This window comes from Anolis sagrei, chromosome 6 (assembly GCF_037176765.1).
Source record: "Anolis sagrei isolate rAnoSag1 chromosome 6, rAnoSag1.mat, whole genome shotgun sequence".
NCBI classification, from domain to species: Eukaryota; Metazoa; Chordata; class Lepidosauria; order Squamata; family Dactyloidae; genus Anolis; species Anolis sagrei.
The window spans coordinates 56,134,536-56,156,335 of NC_090026.1; the positions used below are offsets into that span (position 1 = coordinate 56,134,536).

The following is a 21,800-nucleotide window of genomic DNA, read 5'->3' on the forward strand; positions in this document are numbered from 1 at the left end:
TTGAGAGCAGTACGTGTGAAAAAGATCTTGGAGTCCTCGTGGACAACAAGTTAAACATGAGCCAACAATGTGATGTGGCGGCAAAAAAAAGCCAATGGGATTTTGGCCTGCATCAATAGGAGCATAGTGTGTAGATCTAGGGAAGTAATGCTACCCCTCTATTCTGCTTTGGTTAGACCACACCTGGAATATTGTGTCCAATTCTGGGCACCACAATTCAAGAGAGATATTGACAAGTTGGACTGTGTCCAGAGGAGGGCGACTAAAATTATCAAGGTCTGGAGAACAAGGCCTATGAGGAGCGGCTTAAGGAGCTTGGCATGTTTAGCCTGAAGAAGAGAAGGCTGAGAGGAGATATGATAACCATGTATAAATATGTGAGAGGAAGCCACAGGGAGGAGGGAGCAAGCTTGTTTTCTGCTTCCTTGGAGACTAGGACGTGGAACAATGGCTTCAAACTACAAGAAAGGAGATTCCATCTGAACATGAGGAAGAACTTCCTGACTGTGAGAGCCGTTCAGCAGTGGAACTCTCTGCCCCAGAGTGTGGTGGAGGCTCCTTCTTTGGAAGCTTTTAAACAGGGGCTGGATGGCCATCTGTCGGAGTGATTTGAATGCAATATTCCTGCTTCTTGGCAGGGGGTTGGACTGGATGGCCCATGAGGTCTCTTCCAACTCTTTGATTCTATGATTCTATGAATGTGTGGGGAAAAAACCTGGGCAGCAAGGGATGTGGTGGGCAAAAGCTTTTGGGGACAAGAAGGCCGAGAGAAAAAGGCTTTGGGGTGTGAGGGAGACAGGAGGAAGGGGAGGAGCAGAAAATAGGAGGGAAAACTTGGAGGGAGAGGAGAACTATGATGCCCCTCAGTATGCTTCATGGAGCCCCAAGGGCTTTGCAGAGCACACTTTGAGAACCACTGCTCTAGATTATCAGTGGTTTTTAACTTGTATTTTAACTCGATGTATCTTGTATGTCTTTTAATAGTTTTATCTGTTGTTTTAATAATGTTGAATCCTGTCTCAAACATCAGGGAGAGGCGAGTAATAAAATTATTATTATTATTATTATTATTATTATTATTATTATTATTATTTTGTTTAGGTCAATATAATTACTTTTGACCTCTTTTTATTTTTCTTGACTGTTGTTTTGAAAATCTGAGATTGAGACTGTCATGGCTAACTGGTTGTTTTATTTAGGCTAGCAATGAAAGGGCACAGAGAAGGTTTTGACACTTGTTGATTTTGCTGTCTTGACTTTTTCAGATCACAGCTGTCACCCAAAAAAGCAAGATGCTTAGAACCATGGAAGATTGCACTCATTGTTTTGGCCATTGTTTTTGTAGCAGCGATCATCGGCTTCCTAATATTTTTTTTGCAAAATGGTAAATATCATTTGTACTTTCAGATTGTAAAGCTGCTTTCTTAAAAGAAATCTGCTTCTATGTGATGAATGGACAAGCTCCTACCTACTATTTAATGACCCAGATGCCCATTCACACTGCCTAGTTTAAGCACTAAGAATCCATAAAAACTGTTTTCTCTGTCTCTTGTGTTGTTGCTGAGTTTGTTTACTCTTTATTCTTAAAGCCATTTTACAGCACTTTCTGAAGTTGCGTGTGCTAGGATTACCTGATGACAATTTCCTCATTTTGGAGGAAAATAATCTATATAAAGAAAAATGTAATGTTCGTTTGTGGGATTAACATAACTCAAAAACCACTGGATGAATTTGTCAGAGTATTCAAGCTTTTCCAGGAGAAAGATTGCTAGATCAGCAGACACTGTTTTCAAAAATCAGGACTCTGCAAGCTTTTAGTTACAACAGAAAACTAAGTTTACTAAGTACATCTACACACTTCCATTCACAGCAAGCATCAGATAGGAACTTACAAAGCACAAAACAGGAGTCTCTGAACATCTGCTTATCTGACTTCTGGCTGAGACCAGATCCTCCCTCTTCTTCCCAGCCAGAGAACACGTTATCCCATTTCTGTCAAGGTTACATTTTCTCTGCCTCAGCACTATGTTTTCTTAATACACAAAAGAGCAGAATAGAATCCATTTTGAATTACATAGAAACACATTGAAAAACACACATGCATAACACCAAATTTGGACACAATATAACTATCAGGCCAATGAGTGACCATCACTCATAAAAACACTGACAAACACAGCGGAAGAGACTTAAAAAGCCAAAAAACAAAAATTACATTATAACACATGCACAAAACCACATATATAAACACACACACACACATATACACAAATATACACAGAGACAAAGCACATATACACAGACTGGGCACAGCAATGCGTGGCAGGGGACGGCTAGTATTTAATAAAATAATTAATTTCCCTTAATTTGATTGAACTTTGAAACTTGGCTGCAGCCCCTCATACAGTATTAGATGATTAATATTTTCAGCCCTTGCGAGTAACTTTTTGGGATTGTGTGACTCACCTCAAAAATCTTTGAGCATGAACATGTTGTCATGTTTGTCTGAATCCAGCAGTCACCTAAGATGTGAATGAGAGAGAAAAGTTTTGTAGTTCTTTAAAGACTTCTTAGAATCATAGATTGGAGTAGAGTACAAGGATCATGTAATTCACAACTAAAGCACTCAAAAAGATGACCGTCCAACCTCTCTATTCAAACATCATCAAAAGAAGACCACTACTCTCAAGACAGTCTACTCTGTTCCACTGTTAAACAATTCTTACTATTAGGAAATTCTTCCTAATGTCACATGTCATCTCTTTTCTAATAATTTGAATACATTAGTTCACATCGTAGTCTCCAGAGCATCAAAAATAAACTTGCTCTATCTTCTGCATGACATATCATATATAAGCTGACCCGAATATAAGCCAAGGCACCTAATTTTGCCACAAAAAACTAGAAAAACGAGTATAAGCAGAGGGTAGGAAATGCAGCAGCTACTGGTAAATATCAATATAAAAATAGATACCAATAAAATTACATTACTTGAGGCATCAGTAGGTTAAATGTTTTTGAATATTTACATAAAACTGTAATTTAAGATAAGACTGTCTAAATCCGATTAAACCATTATTGTTGTAGTACAGTGTGATAGTAACGTTACTACTACTGGTAGAAGGGAGAAGAGGGCTGTGCAGGTGTTGGAGCTAACTTTCTTCAAGGTATCCTTCTAATAATAATAATAAAGAGAGTAAAATAATAATAATAATAATAATAATAATAATAATAGAGTAAATAGTGGAAATGTAATAATAACAGTATTAATAGAGTAAAATAATAAATGTAATAAAATAATAATAGAGTAAAATAATGTAAATGTAATAATACTAATAATAATAGAATAAAATAACATAAATGTAATAATAAACAGAGTAAAATAATGAATGTAATAAAATAATAAAAATAACAGAGTAAAATAATAATTATTTAAAATAATAAAAAACCTTGACTCGAATATAAGCCAAGGGGAGCTTTTTCAACTTAAAAAGGGGCTGAAAAACTAGGCTTATACTCGAGTATATATAGTACTTTCAGATATTTTAAAATGGCAGTCATATTGTTCCTCTAGTCCACAAATTCTCAATCTTTTAAAGCAGATGGCCAGTTCACAGTCCCTCAGATTGTTGCGCTGGGGGGGGGGGGGGGGGAGTCTATAGTTTGAAAGAACCATGAACATATTCTTCTGTACACTGGATATATTTTATTTGTAGTTAAAAAAGATGGAAGAAGAATACAAAGTTTAAAATGAAGGACAATTTTAACCAACATAAACTTACCAGTATTTCAATGGGAAGTGTGAACCTAGTTTTGACTGATTAGATAGTCAAGTTAATTAGGATTGTTGTGTTATGTGCCTTCAAGTCCTTTCAGACTCAGAGCAACCCTAAGTCTAAAGGCTTGGTATATGACGTTGGAGGGCCACATCCGGCCCATGGGCCTTTCACTATACGGCTGCTCTCCTCTGAACATAAACAAGATTGTCAATATCTTTCTTGAGAGCCGTGGCGGCACAATGGGTTAAACCCTTGTGCTGGCTGGACTGCAGATCTGAAGGCTGGGTTGCTGACCTGAAGGTTGCCGGTTCAAATCCGTGAGATGGGGTGAGCTCCCGTCTGTCAGCTCTGGCTTGTGGGGACATGAGAGAAGCCTCCCAGCAGGATGGTAACACATCCAGACATTCCCTGGGCAATGTCTCTGTAGACGGCCAATTCTCGCACACCAGAAGCAACTTGCAATATGTTCTCAAGTCGCTTCTGAAACAATAAAAAATATTGAGCCCAGAATTGAACACAGTTTTTGGGAGGAGGCTGCCTAAAGCTGCCTAAGGCTGTTGCTAACCTTGATCTGAATGCTCAACTTCTGCTGTTGCAGCCTAAAAGCAAATTGGCAATTGTGGCCACCACATCACATATTTATTATGGCTCAGGAATTCATAGGTTAGAATACAAGAGATACTTTGGAACTGTGGAATCGTGTTTATTGTTTTGGAATTGCCTGTCTTGGAATAAAAAGCAAGTTTTTCAAAATTATGAAGATGCATTACCAGAAAATAATGTGACAGCATCGGCCGAAATAAATAGAGTAATATTGAAGGAAGTTAGTGGTACTGGGCATTCATTTCATATTCTAGAGTAGGGGTCCTCAAACTAAGGCCCGAGGACCAGATACGGCCCTCCAAGGTCATTTACCTGGCCCTCACTCAGAGTCAACCTAAGTCTGAAATGGCTTGAAAGTACACAAAAACAACAATAACAATCCTATCTAATCAGCCAAAAGCAGGCTCACACTTTCCATTGAAATATTAATAAGTTTATATTTGTTAAAACTGTTCTTCATTTTAATTATTGTATTGTTTTAAAGTGTCTTTGCACTACAAATAAGATATGTGCAGTGTCTATAGGAATTCATTCAAGTTGTTTTCAAATTATAATCCGGCCCTCCAACAGTTTGAAGATTTTGTTAAGGCCGGAAGTGTTTAAAAAGTTTGAGGACCCCAGTTCTAGAGTTTAAAGCCACAATGTTGTTGTTCGTTCGTTCGTTCAGTCGTCTCCATGACCTCATGGACCAGCCCACGCCAGAGCTCCCTGTCGACCGTCACCACCCTCAGCTCCTTCAAGGTCAGTCCAGTCACTTCAAGGATGCCATCCATCCATCTTGCCCTTGGTCGGCCCCTCTTCCTTTTACCTTCCACTTTCCCCAGCATAATTGTCTTCTCCAGGCTTTGCTGTCTCCTCATGATGTGGCCAAAGTACTTCAACTTTGTCTCTAGTCTCCTTCCCTCCAATGAGCAGTCGGGCTTTATTTCCTGGAGGATGGACTGGTTGGATCTTCTCGCAGTCCAAGGCACTCTCAGAACTTTCCTCCAACACCACAGCTCAAAAGCATCTCCCTTCCTTCGCTCAGCCTTCCCTAAGGTCCAGCTCTCACATCCGTAGGTTACTTCAGGCCTGTAGCGAGGGGGGGGGGGGTTAGGGGTTCAACCCCCCCCCCCCTGAAATTTTTCAGGTTAAAAAAAATAAACCTGGTTTACTCATGAATTTTAATTGGTTTACCAAATCCCCATGCTAAGTCTATGAGACACAAAAGATTAAGAGTCCCTCCAGAACTGCAAGCACTATCTCAAGCAAACATTGACAATTTATTCACACTGTCATTACTTGCAGCAATAGCCGATGTAGCGAAGCAACCAAGTTGGGGAGGGGGGTGTTGAATGCTCTCATTAAGGAGACCAGACTTGGTGGACGTGGTTGACAGGAGCGGAGCTGAGGCTATTGAAGGCTGCTCTGCCCCTGCTGTGCTCTTTGCTTCAGTGTGAGCTGAGAGGCAGGTTTCAACCTCCCCCCCCCCCCCCGCTGAAATTTTCAACCCTCCTCGAAAAATTTTTCTGGTTACGGCCCTGCAGGGAATAACATGGCTTTGACTAGGCGGATCTTTGCTGCCAGTGTGATGTCTCTATTCTTTACTATTTTATCAAGAGTGGACATTGCTCTCCTCCCAAGAAGTAAGCGTCTTCTGATTTCCTGGCCACAGTCTGCATCTGCAGTAATCTTTGCGCCTAGAAATACAAAGTCTGTCACGGCCTCCACATTTTCTCCCTCTATTTTCCAGTTGTCAATCATTCTTGTTGCCATGATCTTGATTTTTTTTATGTTTAGCTGCAACCCAGCTTTTGCGCTTTCTTCTTTCACCTTGATTAGAAGGCTCCTCAGCTCCTCCTCGTTTTCGAAAGCTACAATATCTGGAAACAAGTCTTACTGAACTCAACTGGATGTCTAAGCAAACATGTATAGGATTGTATTTTAATTCATTCCAAAAGTTGGTTAGGAATTCAGTTTCCCCAGAAAATTATCTGTTTTGCTTTTATATCAAAATTAGGCTAATAGGAGAGGTGGGGGGGGGGGGGACTCAATATTTCTCCACCTTTGCTTTACCATGTCTAGATCCTTCAACCCATTTTTTTTATCAGCCCAAGAATAATACTAGAAGTGATCTGTAAAATGCAGGTATCTTAATCCAACCAAATGTAATAGGGTAAGATGGAGAAGGATCTAGTAAAGACCTCAATAGTACAGGTAACCCATTTGCTTTGGAAGCAAAGGATTCATTCAATAAGATACAAGTATGTATCACATTGAGGAGCCCCCGGTGGCGCAGTGGGTTAAAGCACTGAGCTGCTGAGCTTGTTGATCGAAAGGTCGCAGGTTCGATTCCGGGGAGCGGCGTGAGCTTCCGCTGTCAGCCCTAGCTTCTGCCAACCTAGCAGTTCGAAAACATGCAAATGTGAGTAGATCAATAGGTACCGCTCCGGCGGGAAGGTAACGGCGCTCCATGCAGTCATGCCGGCCACATGACCTTGGAGGTGTCTACCGACAACGCTGGCTCTTCGGCTTAGAAATGGAGATGAGCACCACACCCCAGAGTCAGACATGACTGGACTTAATGTCAGGGGACCACCTTTACCTTTTTATGTATCACATTTGGCTCTCAGATCCTCTTGCATGATAAAAGTGCAGGATGTCTGGTCACTTATTATTCCTTTGTTGCCCTGTAAAAAATATGTAATGCTGACATAACATAAAACTTTTTTTTCTTTTACAGATCAAAGGATGTTCTACTACAATGGCAACTTCAAAGTCGGTGGTGTCCAATACAGTAATGCTTTGTCAAGACAGTCCTCAGATGACTTCAGAGATGTAGGAATTTGGATTGAAAAACTGGTAAGCCTGTGGATTTTTATCTCTCTAGAACCAGAAATGACACATTTTTGCTTTTCCTCAGTAATTTCTTCTTATGCCATTTGCCTGATGCTGACATATGTCACCAACCTCAGGGTTTATGTGTAAAGTGAGATCAGGCAGGAATTGTCAAGACAGGGGTAAAGGCTAGAGCTCTTTTTATTAATTATTGATTTGTTTATATGGGGGAAATTTTAAATGATATATTTGGAATACTTCTAGCAAAAGATCGTGACCACATGTGTTTGCAAATTTGCTATCGAAAAAACCTGATGTTATACCTATCTCTCTGTTTTTTGGGTTTTTTTAAATACAATACAACTGTTTGGTTTGCTCCTGGCACAATAAATAATAACCTATCTCTCTGTTTACTAATAATTTAATAATTGGTGCAATCCTTATCTTTAAGCCAGGCCCGTAGCCAGGATTTCAATTGGGGGGGGGGGGGAGTTTCGGGAGGGGTTTCGGGGGGGGTGAGTTTCGGGGGGGGGCTGAGTCTGAGTGAAAGAGGGTCTACCCTATATTGAGTATAGTGATCAGATCATGATATGAATAAACATAACAGTTTAAATAATGCACTAGTAAGGCCTTTTCGCGAACCACCATGAGAATTTCGGGGGGGGGGGGGCTGAAGCCCCTCAAGCCCCCCCCCCCCGGCTACATGCCTGCTTTAAGCATGTAAGAACTTTTAACAATTACATTGCAATTCAACTGTCATGTAGAATGTTGTTGTTTAGAAGCTGCATGAATCTACATAAATAAAAATGTAATGTTCGTTTGTGGGATTAACATAATTCAAAAACCAGTGGGCGAATTGACACCAAATTTGGACACAATACACCTCTCAGGCCAACGAGTGAGCATAACTCAAAAAATTGATTTTGTCACTTAGGAGTTGTAGTTGCCTATATTCAAAGAGCATTCTGAACTCCACCAATGATGGAATTGAACCAAACGTGGCACACGAAACTTCCTTGACCAACAGAAAACACTAGAAGGGTTTGGTGGGCATTGACTTTGAGTCTGGGAGTTGTAGTTCACCTCCATCCAGAGAGCACTGTGGATTCAAACAATGATGGATCTCGACCAAACTTGGCACAAATATTCCATATGCCCAAATATGCACACAGATGGAGTTTGGGGGAAATAGACCTTGACATTTGGGATTTGTAGTTACTGGGATTTATAGTTCACCTAAAATCAAAGAGCATGTTGAACCCCACGAACGACGGAATTGGGCCAAACTTCCTACTCAGAACCGCCATGACCAACAGAAAATACTTAAGGCCATCCAGTCCAACTCCATTCATCAGGGCAAGAAAATGTAATCAAAGCCCTCCTGACAAAGAGCCATCCAGCCATAGATATAGATAGATATATATGATTCACACAGAGAGAGAGATATAGTATCCTAGATGTGAAAGAGACCCCTAAAGGAGAAGGACAATTGTATGTTGCCTGTTCCAGAGTAGACAAACCAAATAATCTCCACATCAACACTGACAAAGAAACAACAAGTACTGTTTACCCACAAGCATAACGAAATTACATATATTAGAATCCAACACTTTCACATTACTTTATTTTCCAGATCACCAGACTGGGCCACAGCAACGCATGGCAAGGGGACGGCTAGTCTATCTATATAAATAAAAATGTAATGTTCGTTTGTGGGATTAACATAACTCAAAAACCACTAGGCAAATCGACACCAAATATGGACACCATACACCTATCAGGCCAACGAGTAACCGTCATTCATAAAAACACTGAATGACACAGCGGAAGTGACTTAAAAAGCCAAAAAATAAAACTTACATTACAACGTATGCACAAAACCACATACATATACGCAAACACACATATATACACATATACACAAATATATATACACATGTATACACACACATATATACACACACAGAAAACACATATACACTGTCTGGGCCACAGCAATGCGTGGCAGGGGACAGCTAGTTTGTAATATATTTATTTGTGATGAATCAGAATAATTCTTTATTGATTTCAGACTTTAATTGTATTATGTAAGTGATGTATAATAACCAGGGCATCATCTTTGACTTTGCAGACATCTTTAGTAAAGACAGATAAACAAGTGTTCAATATACAGTTCTACAAACATTTCTCATTCAGTTTATTCGGGTTCTAAAACATCTTTTTGATCTTGGTTCCACCCCTTATTTTACAAGGTTGTGGAAAGACACACAGAACAGGTCATTTGGGGTGAAGTGTGTTCAGTTTCTATTAGAGTAATTACATCTTATCTTTGCATACATTCTTTCATCTTGCTCTTCCGTGTGGAAGAGCTTAATCTTTGCTCAGAGAGAACGTTTGCCACCTTGCTTTGAAGGAACATAATCTAGAGTAGAAATGTATGTGTTTTCTCCAAATAAAAAACCCTTTGGTTTAAATCAAAAAGCTAAGGCTGAAGATATCTATATATATATAAATGCTTTGTGCATAATGAGTACCTTAAAAACAAAAGAACCAATGAATGAAATCACACCAAATTTGGCAACAAAACGTCTCACAACACAAGGAGTGACCATCACTCAAAAAATTATGATTTTGTCATTTGGAAGTTGTAGTTGATGGGATTTATAGTTCACCTACAATCAAAGAGCATTCTGAACTCTATCAACGATGGAATTGAACCAATTTTGGCACACAGAACCCCCATGACCCACAGAAAATACTGGAAGGATAGGTACCTTGAGTTGGGGAGCTGTAGTTCACCTACACCCAGAGAGCACTGTGGACTCAAACAATGATGGATCTGGACCAAACTTGGCACAAGCACTCAACACGCCCAAATATGAACACAGATGGAGTTTGGGGGAAATAGACCTTGACATTTGGGAGTTGTAGTCACTGGGATTCACAGTTCACCAACAATCAAAGAGTATTCTGAACCCCACGAACGACAGAATCGGGGCAAACATCCCACACAGAACCCCCTTGACCAACAGAAAATACTTAAGGCCATCCAATCCAACTCCCTTCATCAGGGCAAGAAAATATAATCAAAGTCCTCCTGACAAAGAGCCATCCAGGAATAGATAGATAGATAGATATGATTCACACACAGATATAGTATCATAGATTTGAAAGGGACCCTTAAAGAAGGACAATGATATGTGGCATGTTCCAGAGTAGGCAAACCAGAAAATCTCCACATCAACACTGGCAAAGAAACAGCAAGAAATACTGTTTACCCACAAGCAGAAAGATATCACATATATTAGAAACCAACACTTTCTCATTACTTTATTTTCCAGATCAACAGACTGGGCCACAGCAACGCGTGGCAGGGGACAGCTAGTGTTTTTTTTTTAAAGAAAGAAATTTGTAACACATATGGTCTCCCTCTATGCAACCCCCGAATGGTCACATGGATAGAACTACCTTGTACCTTACTTTCCACAGTATGTAAACTCCACAGACTAATCCCTCCACCTTCTCCAATTCATATGCATCATATTTATTTATTTATATACTACACTTGTACCCTGCTCTTCTCACCCTGAAGGAGATTCAGGGCAGCTTTACAAAGGCAACAATTTGATGCTGCATATGCATATACATATTGATAAACAAATTTCAACAGAAAGGAAGAAACCATGAAAATGAACAAAATCTGGCTACCAGTATTAAAGGACTCAAAAATCACAACAGCAAAACAACAGAGGGGAAACAAACAGGCACATAAAATCACTCTCAACAAGGGATTCCCCCTGGGCACTTCCAAGCCATTGAATGCTAATCAAGGTGATCAACTGAAACATTCACATCTAGCCCCAGCAGACAAAAGTCCTTTGTCTCACCCTGGTCATTCCACAGATATATAAACTCATTTTTCCTACTTCCAACAGACCTCACTACCTCTGAGGATGCTTGCCATAGATGCAGGCGAAACATCAGGAGAAAAATTGCCTCCAGAACATGGCCATATAGCCCGGAAAAACCTACAACAACCCAGATAAACAAATGCATTAAAATCCAAACCAATTAAAAGATAAGCATTAAAACCTCAATTAAAACCACACAATCCATATCACTGGTGATCTAGAACACTACTTCTTAAACTGTGGGTCCTGGTTCAAATGTGGTTGCCACAACTCAATGTTGGAGTCCCCCAAAAATGGCAACAGTAAAAGGTTTCTGAATGCCACCAATTGTTTAGTTTACAGTGGACTCTGTAAAAATACTTCAACTATACTTCATAAAAAGAAGAATCAGCCTGTTTACTAGCATGCATTGCAAACGCTGATTTATTTATTTATTTATTTATTTATTTTTATGCCTATCTTATGTATCTATATGCCTGGGATCATGCAAAAATTTCTCTGGAGGAGTCGCAAAAAATGTCTTGGGCAGAAAGGGGTCACAAATGGAAAAAGTTTAAGAAGCCCTGATCTAGATGAGCTGAAATGAAGAACAGGCACAGACATTATGCACAAACAGCAGATATGTAACATATGCATGATTAGATTATCTTTACTAGTCCACCTTCATTGATCCATATATGGAGGAAGTCTATCTTGCTCAATAGGGTTAGTCTCAGATACGTTGGATTTCATTTGTTGACATGTATAATAAGGATTGTGCCTTCTTATATAGAAGTTGACTACTGCCTCTTCTACCTGTTGCTTAACTGGAAATGCTGTTCCTCTCATTCAGACTACAGTTCAAGAAAAAACATACTGTATTAAGCAAGAATAATATCTGGGGTACAAACACAGTGAAGGCTGATGGTTTCATTCCGTGCTTTGACTAACTTTCAAGATCTCCAAGCTCCTCAACCAATTTAAGATCAGAGTCAGAACCTTAGACCACTCTTTTAAGTACTGGACTAAAACTTGGTTTTGATTCACTGTTCCAGTGACATGGGACACACCAGTCACACTTGCCAAAATATTAAGTTTATAATGATCTCAATTATCAGAGACCAGTTTCCACTTTTGTCTTGAATGTCTAGATTTTTGCATGTTGTTGTGGTCCACTTAGGTAAAAGGCAGAAACAGATATTTCAAACTCTCAAAAGGTGGCCAGATTGAGAGACACCTTTTGATTGTCTGGGAATAAATAAATAAATGAATCAAAATAAAAAAGTACTAACTTTAATTTTATATTTATTTATTTATTTATTTGCTTTATTTTTATACCGCATTTTTCAGCCTAAATCGGCGACTCAATGCGGTTTACAATGCAATTTATATAACAGTAACAATTAGATTAAAACACAACATACACGACAGACAATACAAGACAAAACAACGTGGTCATCAACGCCTCAGTAAAATCAGATTCCGTTCTCATAATCCTTCTACCATTCCTTTGTTCATTTATACCGTCTTCATGAGTTCAGTTGCCTTGTTGACCGAACGCCTGTTCATAGAGCCATGTCTTGACCCTCCTCCGGAACTCCAGCAACGAAGGGGCCTGCCTGATGTCTATGGGTAGGGCATTCCATAGCCGAGGGGCCACCACCGAGAAGGCCCTGTCTCTCGTCCCCGCCAGCCGCGCCTGCGACGCAGGCGGGACCGAGAGCAGGGCCTCCCCGGACGATCTTAACGTCCTCGTCGGTTGATAGGTGGAGATGCGTTCGGAGAGGTAAGCAGGGTAACTAGAGCTGCCACATAAATATCTGCCTTCCCTGTTTTACCTTGTCTATTGTCACAATGCTGACCATCCCCAGAGGTAAACATAGTATTGTGCTCACGGGCACAACTGCATCTACAGGTACCTCTTCTTTTGCCCTTGAATTTCCCTTTCCCTTTTTTATTTTACACACACACACACACACACACACTCTTTTTAAGAGTTCAATGAAAAAGTAACTTCCTGCTATTTCCTATATACATGATCTTAAATATATTTGGGCCTCAGGTACATTCAGATATACTTTTAGGAAGTAAAAATGGAAAGCAGATGGATGTCAGATTTTGCTTTGACGTGTTCCAAGCAGTAGCAACGTCCAGTGGGACGGTGAATCCACTGGGTTTTAGCCCACATTTTAAATCAGCTTTCAAAGATGCTAAACTAGGTTTCAGTCCAAAAAAGAAAGTTGGTAAACTGGGTTTTTATCCAAATTTCAAAATTATTCAGGTTGGTATCCATAGAGTCAAATGAGGGAGGAATGGTTTTTGGGGAAACTGATTCAGTAGGTAAAATGCAGACAGACACCATAAGCCAATTTGCCCTCTTTGTTCTTAAAATCAGCTTTTCCTTCACCTTGCATGTGGTTGCAGCAGATAATGGATTTGCAGTCCTCACAGAGAGGACAGTCCATGTTTTGAATAATTTGTTGATCCTGAGCAATAATCATAGATGATCTGAAGCAGAAGCTGCCCTCAGTTTTTCCCTAAATGGTGGCCAAATTGTAGTCTTTCTGGCTCAAAGATGACACCTCTGGCTGCAGACTTATGTCTACTTACATAGAAGTAAATCCCATAGAATCTATTTGCACTCCCGAGTCAACATGCATGAGATTGAGCACTATTATAAAATACTAGCTGTCCCCTGCCACGCTTTGTTGTGGCCCAGTCTGGTGATCTGGAAAATAAAGTAATGAGATAGTGTTGATTTCTAATATATGTAATTTCTTTATGCTTGTGGGTAAACAGTATTTCTTGCTGTTTCTTTGTCAGTGTTGATGTGGAGATTGTCTGGTTTGCCCACCCTGGAACATGCAACATATCATTGTCCTTCTTTAGGGGTCCCTTTCAAATCTATGACACTATATCTCTCTCTGTGTGAATCATATCTATCTATCTATCTCTCTATATCTATGGCTGGATGGCTCTTTGTCAGGAGGACTTTGATTACATTTTCTTGCCCTGATGAAGGGAGTTGGATTGGATGAACTTAAGTATTTTCTGTTGTTCATGAAGTGTTCTGTGTGCGAAGTTTGCCCCGATTCTGTCGTTCGTGGGGTTCAGAATGCCCTTTGATTTTAGGTGGACTGTGACTCTCAGTGACTACAACTCCCAAATGTCAAGGTCTATTTCCCCCAAACTCCATCTGTGCATATTTGTGCATATTGAGTACTTGTTCCAAGTTTGGTCTGGATCCATCATTGTTTGAGTCCACAGTTCTCTCTGGATGTAGGTGAACTACAACTCCCAAACTCAAGGTCAATGTCCACCAAAGCCTTCCAATATTTTGTGTTGGTCATGGGAGTTCTGTGTGCCAAGTTTGGTTCAATTCCATCGTTGATAGAGTTCAGAATGCTCTTTGGTTGTAGGTGAACTATAAATCCCATCAACTACAACTTCCAAATGACAAAATCATAATTTTTGAGTGGTGGTCACTCCTTGTGTTGTGAGACGTTTTGTTGCCAAATTTGGTGTGATTTCGTTCATTGGTTCTTTTGTTTTTAAGGTACTCATTATGCACAGAGCATTTATATATATATATAGATTCAGTGATTTAATCTTTTTGCTCCAGTTTCAGCTGCAGTAGAGTTTCCCATAAATTACTGTTAAACAATTGATAAATTAGATACCATTGTTTTACAGCCTGACACAATCTGAAATGGAAAACAGATTTTGTCTCTGTGTGGTCTGATGTCATCCCAAAGCTCATTTAAATCCTGCTCTGTTTTTGAAACAAAATGATTTAGATATATTATCAGTGGGGTTAAATCAGCAATGGCTTGAGCAGGAAGCTTGAAGTTTTGATCTATACAGAATGAATTCTTTTGGGAGCATCACAGGAAGGCATACTTCCTCTTGGCAAACTTCTCCTGTGAAACACTAAGTGTAAATAATACTTTTGACTTTGTAATCATGCCAGAGATATGCAGGAATGGCAGCATTCTTGCCAGAAATACATAACATAGCCGTACCAATCAGCTTCCATAGCCTTACTGGAAAATCTGGAAAGCATGGTTCTAAGGTGGAGCAGAGAGGAGAAGGAGCCAATGATGAAAATTTCCAGTTTCCTAATCATTAACCATCTCTAAGGATAACAATGCCAGTTTCATCACCTTCCTAGCACTGAAGCCGGTATTTTCTTTGGGGCATATCACCCATAGGTGCCAATGAAAAGCAATATTAAAGCAGAACAAGCAGCATTCTGGGTGGGTAAATCCTGTAAATCCTGTAGTTCCTTTCTGTCTTTGAGGCCAGGGCAGTAACAATGTCTGAGAAAGAATATATGTGTGTAGAACCCGGGGTTACATATGTATATATCACTAGCAGTTCATCTACATCAGGGGTCCTCAAACTTTTTAAACAGAGGACCAGGTCACAGTCCCTCAAACTGTTGGAGGGGCGGATTATAATTTGAAAAAAACCCATGAATTAATTCCTATGCACACCGGAATTGTGGCGCAGCTGGCTGAGTGTTAGCTGCATTAAGATCACTCTGACCAAAGGTCATGAGTTCGAAGTCAGCCCAGGTTGGAGTGGGTTTCCAACCAATTGTGTAGCCTGTTGTCGACCTTTGCAACCCGAAAGACAGTTGCATCTGTCAAGTAGGAAAATAAGGTACCACCTTAAAGTGTGGGGAGGCTAAATTAACTAATTTATGAGGCCATAAAAAAGTACTCCAGCAAAAAAGCATGCAAGGAATGCAGAAGTACTTCATCAGTGTCGCAGATGGACGATGAAAGCAACAGCTCCCCTGGTGGCCAGAAAAAGTTAAATAGCCTCTGTGTATGTCTGTATATGTTTGTATGTCAAAAAATGGCATTAAATGTTTGCCATATATGTGTACACTGTAATCCGCCCTGAGTCCCCTGTGGGGTGAGAAGGGTGGAATATAAATACTGTAAATAATAATAATAATAATAATAATAATAATAATAATAATTTGTAGTGCAAAAAACACTTTAAAACAATATAATAATTAAAATGAAGTACAATTTAAAGAAATATAAACTTATTTGCATTTCAGTGGGAAGTGTGGGCATGCTTTTGACTGATGAGATAGGATTGTTGTTGTTGTTGTGTGCTTTCAAGTCGTTTAAGGCTTAGGTTGACCCTTAGTTTAAATGGCCTTGGAGGGCCGTATCTGGCCCCCGGGCCTTAGTTTGAGGAACCCTGATCTACACTGTAGAATTAGTGCAGTTTAATACCACTTTAACTAGCATGACTCATCATATGAGCTGTAGTTTTACTAGACTGCTGAAGAGTGCTGGTGCTACACAAATCTACAGCTCCCAGGATTCCATAGCATTGAGCCATAGCAGTTAAAGTAAATTAATTCTACTGTATAGATGCACTCCTGGAGTTAAGTCTTTTTTTATGAATTAATAACCTTACTCTGGAGATCCTATCAGTCATTACAAAGTCTTGCTGATCTCAGTAGATCTACTATAATTATGACTAAATCAGAGATAAGTACATTTTGTTCCTATGATTCTGGGTCAATTTGTCCTGTGCAAACAACGAATGAAACTGTGTTATGTTGTCTGTGCTTTCAGCCAGGATTCAGTTGATGATGTGATATGTAAATGACAGTAAATAGCCCAAGATAATTAATTTTACAGTAGCCCATTAAAGGAGGGCATTTAAATATGAGGTATTTGAAATTCAGATTAAATACAAACACACTGAGTGGGAGTAGGGTTAGGAAGAAAAGTCTTGCATATAAGTCTTGCATTATACTGTGTTCTGAGTTAATATTCTGACTGTTAATTAAACACAATATTGGAAATCATATCTTATCAGATTTATAAAAATGAATGCACTGGCCCTACTGTGATGCTGGTATAGATATACAGAAACATGACATTGTCGTAACAGTCTTCTGTAAGTAAATAACATCAGGCACACCTCAGATCAAGCTGTAGTGCTTGTCATACTACTTGGGAAAGGATATGTTAGGATTAGAAACAAAATAAACAAGAGCTATTAAAGTGATCAAGGGTGTAGGCATGAAAAGCCTTCTTCAGGTAGGGTATAAAAAAAGACACCAGACAATCACTAGGTATAAGTTAGAGAAAGTTAAAAATGTGAGTGGGAAATTTATTTATTTATTTACTGCATTTCTGTGCCAACTTTCTCAGCCCAAAGGCAACTCAAGGCAGTTTACACTGGCCCGATTCGATGCCACAATGAACATAAACAAAATTAAAAATAATTAACACACATTATAAAAACCCTGTAAAAAGCATTAAAAGCATAAAACACCAGTAATTTCATATTAGCTCATTTTCCAAAGACATTGTCAATCTGTTCCATGTTCATTCTTTTCTGGGTTCCATATTCATCCTTTACACTGTGTTTTCAAAAGCTTGTTCAAAAAGCCAGGTTTTTAATTTTTTTTATCAGCCCCCTCCCTAATGTCAGTAGGGAGGGGGGCAATCTAATATCCCTAGGGAGGGAGTTCCATAGCCGAGGAGTCACCACTGAGAAGGCCCTGTCTCTCATTCCCGCCAGGCAGGATCGAGAGCAGGCTCTCCCCAGAAGATCTTAAATTCCTAGCTGGTTCATAGGGAGGGATACGTTTGGACAGGTAGGCTGGGCTGTAACCCTTTAGGGCTTTATAGGCTAAAGCCAGTACTTTTAATTGTGCCCGGTTGAAGCTTCTGTATAGTCTTCAAAGACAACCCCACCTAGAGCATGTTGCAGTAGCCTATATGGAATGTAACCAGAGTGTGGACTACCGTGGCCAAGTCAAACTTCCCTAGGTACGGGTGCAGCTGGCACACAAGCTTTAACTGTGTAAATGCTTCCCTGGTCACCACCAAGACCTGGGGTTCCAGGCTCAACGATGAATCCAGGATCACTCCCAAGCTGAGAACCTGCATCTTCAGGGGGAATGTAACGCCATCCAACACAGGCTGTAACCCTATGTCTTGTTCAGCCTTGCGACTGAGCAGGAGAACCTCTGTCTTGTCTGGATTCAATTTCAATTTGTTCGCCCTCATCCAGACCCTCACAGTGGCCAACCACTGGTTCAGGACCTGAACAGCCTCCTTAGTAGCATGTGGGAAGGAGTGACAGACTTGGATGTCATCTTCATACAGGTGGCACCGCACCCCGAAACTCTGGATGATCTCCCCCAGCGGTTTCATGTAGATGTTAAACAACATAAGGGACAGTATTGATCCCTGTGAGACCCCACAAATCAAAGGTTGTGGGGTCGAGCAGGTGTCCCCCAACAACACCTTCTGGGAATGACCCTCTAGGAATGACTGGAGCCACTGTAGGACAGTAACTCCAAGGCCCATTCCCGCGAGGCATCCCAGAAGAATACCATGGTCAGTGGTATCAAAGGCCGCTGAGAGGTCCAGCAGAACCAACAGGGACACACTCCCCCTGTCTAGCTCCTGGCATAGATCATCCACTAAGGCAGGCCCGTAGCCAGGATTTTGATTCGGGGGGAGCTGATTTCAATGGATCTGCTCTTTGATTTCAATGGGTCTGCTCTGAATAAATTTGGAATCAAGTCAATCCAGAGTTTATGATATAGTATACTCATTGGCAATCCCTTGTGGCCAAATACGATTGTCGGCCAGAAGTAGAGTCTTGGTGTTGGGTCTGTAAGTGACTGTAGAGAACTATTCTAGATCTGCATGGTTTATCACACTAAGTACATTGATTTCCAGATGGAAGGTAGTCCCAGCAAGGGTTTGCTTGACACCTTCCTCTTGGCACATTTCCCCCTTTCACTCTCTATTTGTGCCTCTCCAAAATGTTGGTGCTGATCTCCAATTAGATTGCTTCTCAGTCCTCTGTGTTTATGCCACATTTTGTAAGGTTAACTTTAAGCTCATCTTTAAATCTCTTTTGCTATCCACTGACATTCCATTTTCTGTTCTTGAGCTGACAATAAAGTAACTGCTTTGGGAGATCAGGCATTCAGACAACATGGTCAGTCCAGTGAAGTTGATGTTGGAGGATCAGTATTTCAGTGTCAATGTTGACTTTTTTGGAGACGTGGCTGCCTAGGTAGTAGAAATGATCAACATTTTCTAATGTTACACCATTATGTTTTATTCTGGCATTACAGAGGGACTGGTAGATGACTGCTAGTAGAACATTTGGTTTTCTCAATGTTAAGTGAGAGACAAGCTTTTCATATACTTTTGCAAAGGTATTTAAAGCCAATATGGTATAGTATGGGGTACAGCATTAGTTGTTATACTTATTTTTGATTTCAACTCTCGAATAATCAGAGACGACACTTATCTGGCAGTTCTACATTTCAGTCACATTTCGACAGGAACTGTCCAGATTCCCAGGAGTCAATATATTAGAACTGTGGAAATTTTTAAGGTTGACCTCAGTTATGTATATTTCTGGGTTATAATATACTTGAAGACAAAAGGCAAACCATTTTTAAACCTATGGAGAATTGAAGATTTAAATATTGAGAATCTGTGTGAATCTGAATAAGGTTTAGTGGGTGGGGAAGATACTGGAGGCTAGATCTCTAAGAGCTGCTACAGGGCTGAGAGCTGTCTAAAAAGAAAATACTGCTCCATATATTTTTCAATCTATAAATTAATTTCTTCCTCTATGAGTGCAAATTTATCTCACAGTCACATGCTTGTTCCACCGTTTCAGTGTGTTCTAAGGACTGATACACGAATCCTTTTCCTATCTCAGAGCAATATTCTCAGATTATCTATGAATTTTGTTTTCATTAACTTAAGGGAGAGTTCCAAATGGAGGTAGATTTCATTCTTGCTTAACATCTGCACTTCTGGGTGGCCTTCTGAATCATTATGTTTATTTTTAGAATTGCCTTTTGCAGAGAAGTTACCTTTTTGACTACAGCACTCTGGCTATGCTTTAGTATTGCTTCAGTGGCACTGAAAGTTAACTCAATGATGGCTGAATGAGTAATGGGAATCAGCAGAATATTAACATGCTTTGGCATCATGTTCTTGGGGGAGGTGTTGACAGGACAACAGTATTCATTATGTTATTCAGGTGCTGATCTGTAATTTGCTGTGCTGTTGTGTTGATGTACATCATGAGAAAGAACAGGAGTCGAGAGAGCCAGACTTCAGAAAGAGGCCATAGCCGAGAGTGATGATACTGATGGACAGAGGGAGAGAGACACTAGAAGACAATAATTCTGGAGAGGAGAGTCCTCTAACAAGAGATATGACGCATAAACAAAAAATATTGTGCAGGAAGAAGGAAGTGTACCATGGAAAGTCAAGAGGGAAGGAACTCCTACTGCTGCCTAGGCTTGCCAGAATAAAAACTAAAAAGAACTTCTGTTCCTTAACAGCTGTATATGAGAGGAGATGTCAAGAAGTGCTGCTAGTTATCTGGCTGTGTAACAGGATATACCTGCTGCAATTCCCTTTTTTGTACAACCATTAAAATATAGGGGTCATCTTGTTTTCAAATTGGTAACTGTTCTGTCGCATGCTGGGCCTGTAAGAATTGTCTTTTGAATAGGACGTGCACTTTGTGCCCAGTGGGAAGCCAGGGTGCCTCGAAAAAGAGGCCCTCAAAGATTTTCCTGTACAATAGTCTTGAAAGGTTTAACAAAGTCCTTTATTATTGAACAAATTAAACAAATACTTCCCAGATCTTCAGTGAGTCAAACAAATGCTTCTTAACTTGTCTACAATGGACAGGCACCTTGCTTGGAGAACTATTTCTTTCTTTAACAAGGAGAACCCTTTTTTAACTTCTCCCAGGCTGTCTACTATCTAAGCTTTGCTGATGTGGGTTCTACTACCTGGTCCAAACTGCTTCTTGGGCACCGTGTAGACCTACCAGTCAAGGCTTGTAGATTCTCCAGCTGGAGTTCTTTGGGTCTGTAAAACTGTTTTCCCCTGGAATTTCTTCAGAAACCTTTCAGGGCTGTTTCCCCCAGATGCTGTAAGGCTGAGAGGCTGTAAGCTCCCAGCCAAAGCTTTGGGACTTTCTCCCTGGAAATTCTTAAGAAATGAAGCTTTTCTGCAGGCGAAGCTGGTCCACGTCCTATAGCTTAGTTTCCTTCTATAAGATTGAACTAAAAATGGCTCCCTCTCCTCCCCAGACCCCTGGGGAAAGGGGCAAAACCAAACACAACAACGATAGAGAGGTGGCTAGCCCTATAACTGCAAACCAAGGGAAGACACCTTTTTGCAAAACCCCTGAAACCTTGGAATCCATGCAAACATTAAATAGAAAGAAAATGAAGTCGGAGCTCCTGGTACAGCCGTACCAGCACAGCAACCCTGCTGTTGTCTCTAGTTGGGACTTTTAATGGTTCTATCTTCAACATGTTGTGGAGACTTCCAGACATCTTGGTGTGGTTGTAGTGCAACTACTTTGGTAATTTCATGTTAGCTTACAAGGTGATTTCTTATTTGTTCACACTCAGCCATACTTCACTCTTCAGAGGCCTGGTCTTTCTCCTAAGGTTTCTGCCTATGTTCAATCTCTCTGCCTTGCTTCTTCATGTGATTCACAGGCCACTGTTCTGCTGCCTCACTATCACAGATTTTTTTTCAGGGTTGTGTGTGGCTTTTTAGTCATGGAACAGCAAGAAAAGATCTGCTTAGTCTTGTTGGTAGTGGAGAAAAATTTAACCAAATGTGGCATTATCTTTATTAAACTCAAGGTTTCTCTTCCA

General features: G+C 40.2%; 1 protein-coding gene across 1 annotated transcript in view; it reads left to right on the plus strand.

Annotated features, from left to right (window-relative positions):
• The first annotated feature begins 1,269 nt into the window (after positions 1-1,269).
• The window catches only part of LOC132779644 (transmembrane protease serine 11C-like), an 83,022-nt gene continuing 62,491 nt past the window's right edge, over positions 1,270-21,800 (plus strand). Inside the window, exons 1-2 of the mRNA XM_067470132.1 lie at positions 1,270-1,384; positions 7,105-7,223. Coding sequence (XP_067326233.1) covers positions 7,113-7,223 — 111 coding nt within the window. The 5' untranslated portion in view covers positions 1,270-1,384; positions 7,105-7,112. The remainder of the gene's footprint in view (positions 1,385-7,104; positions 7,224-21,800) is intronic.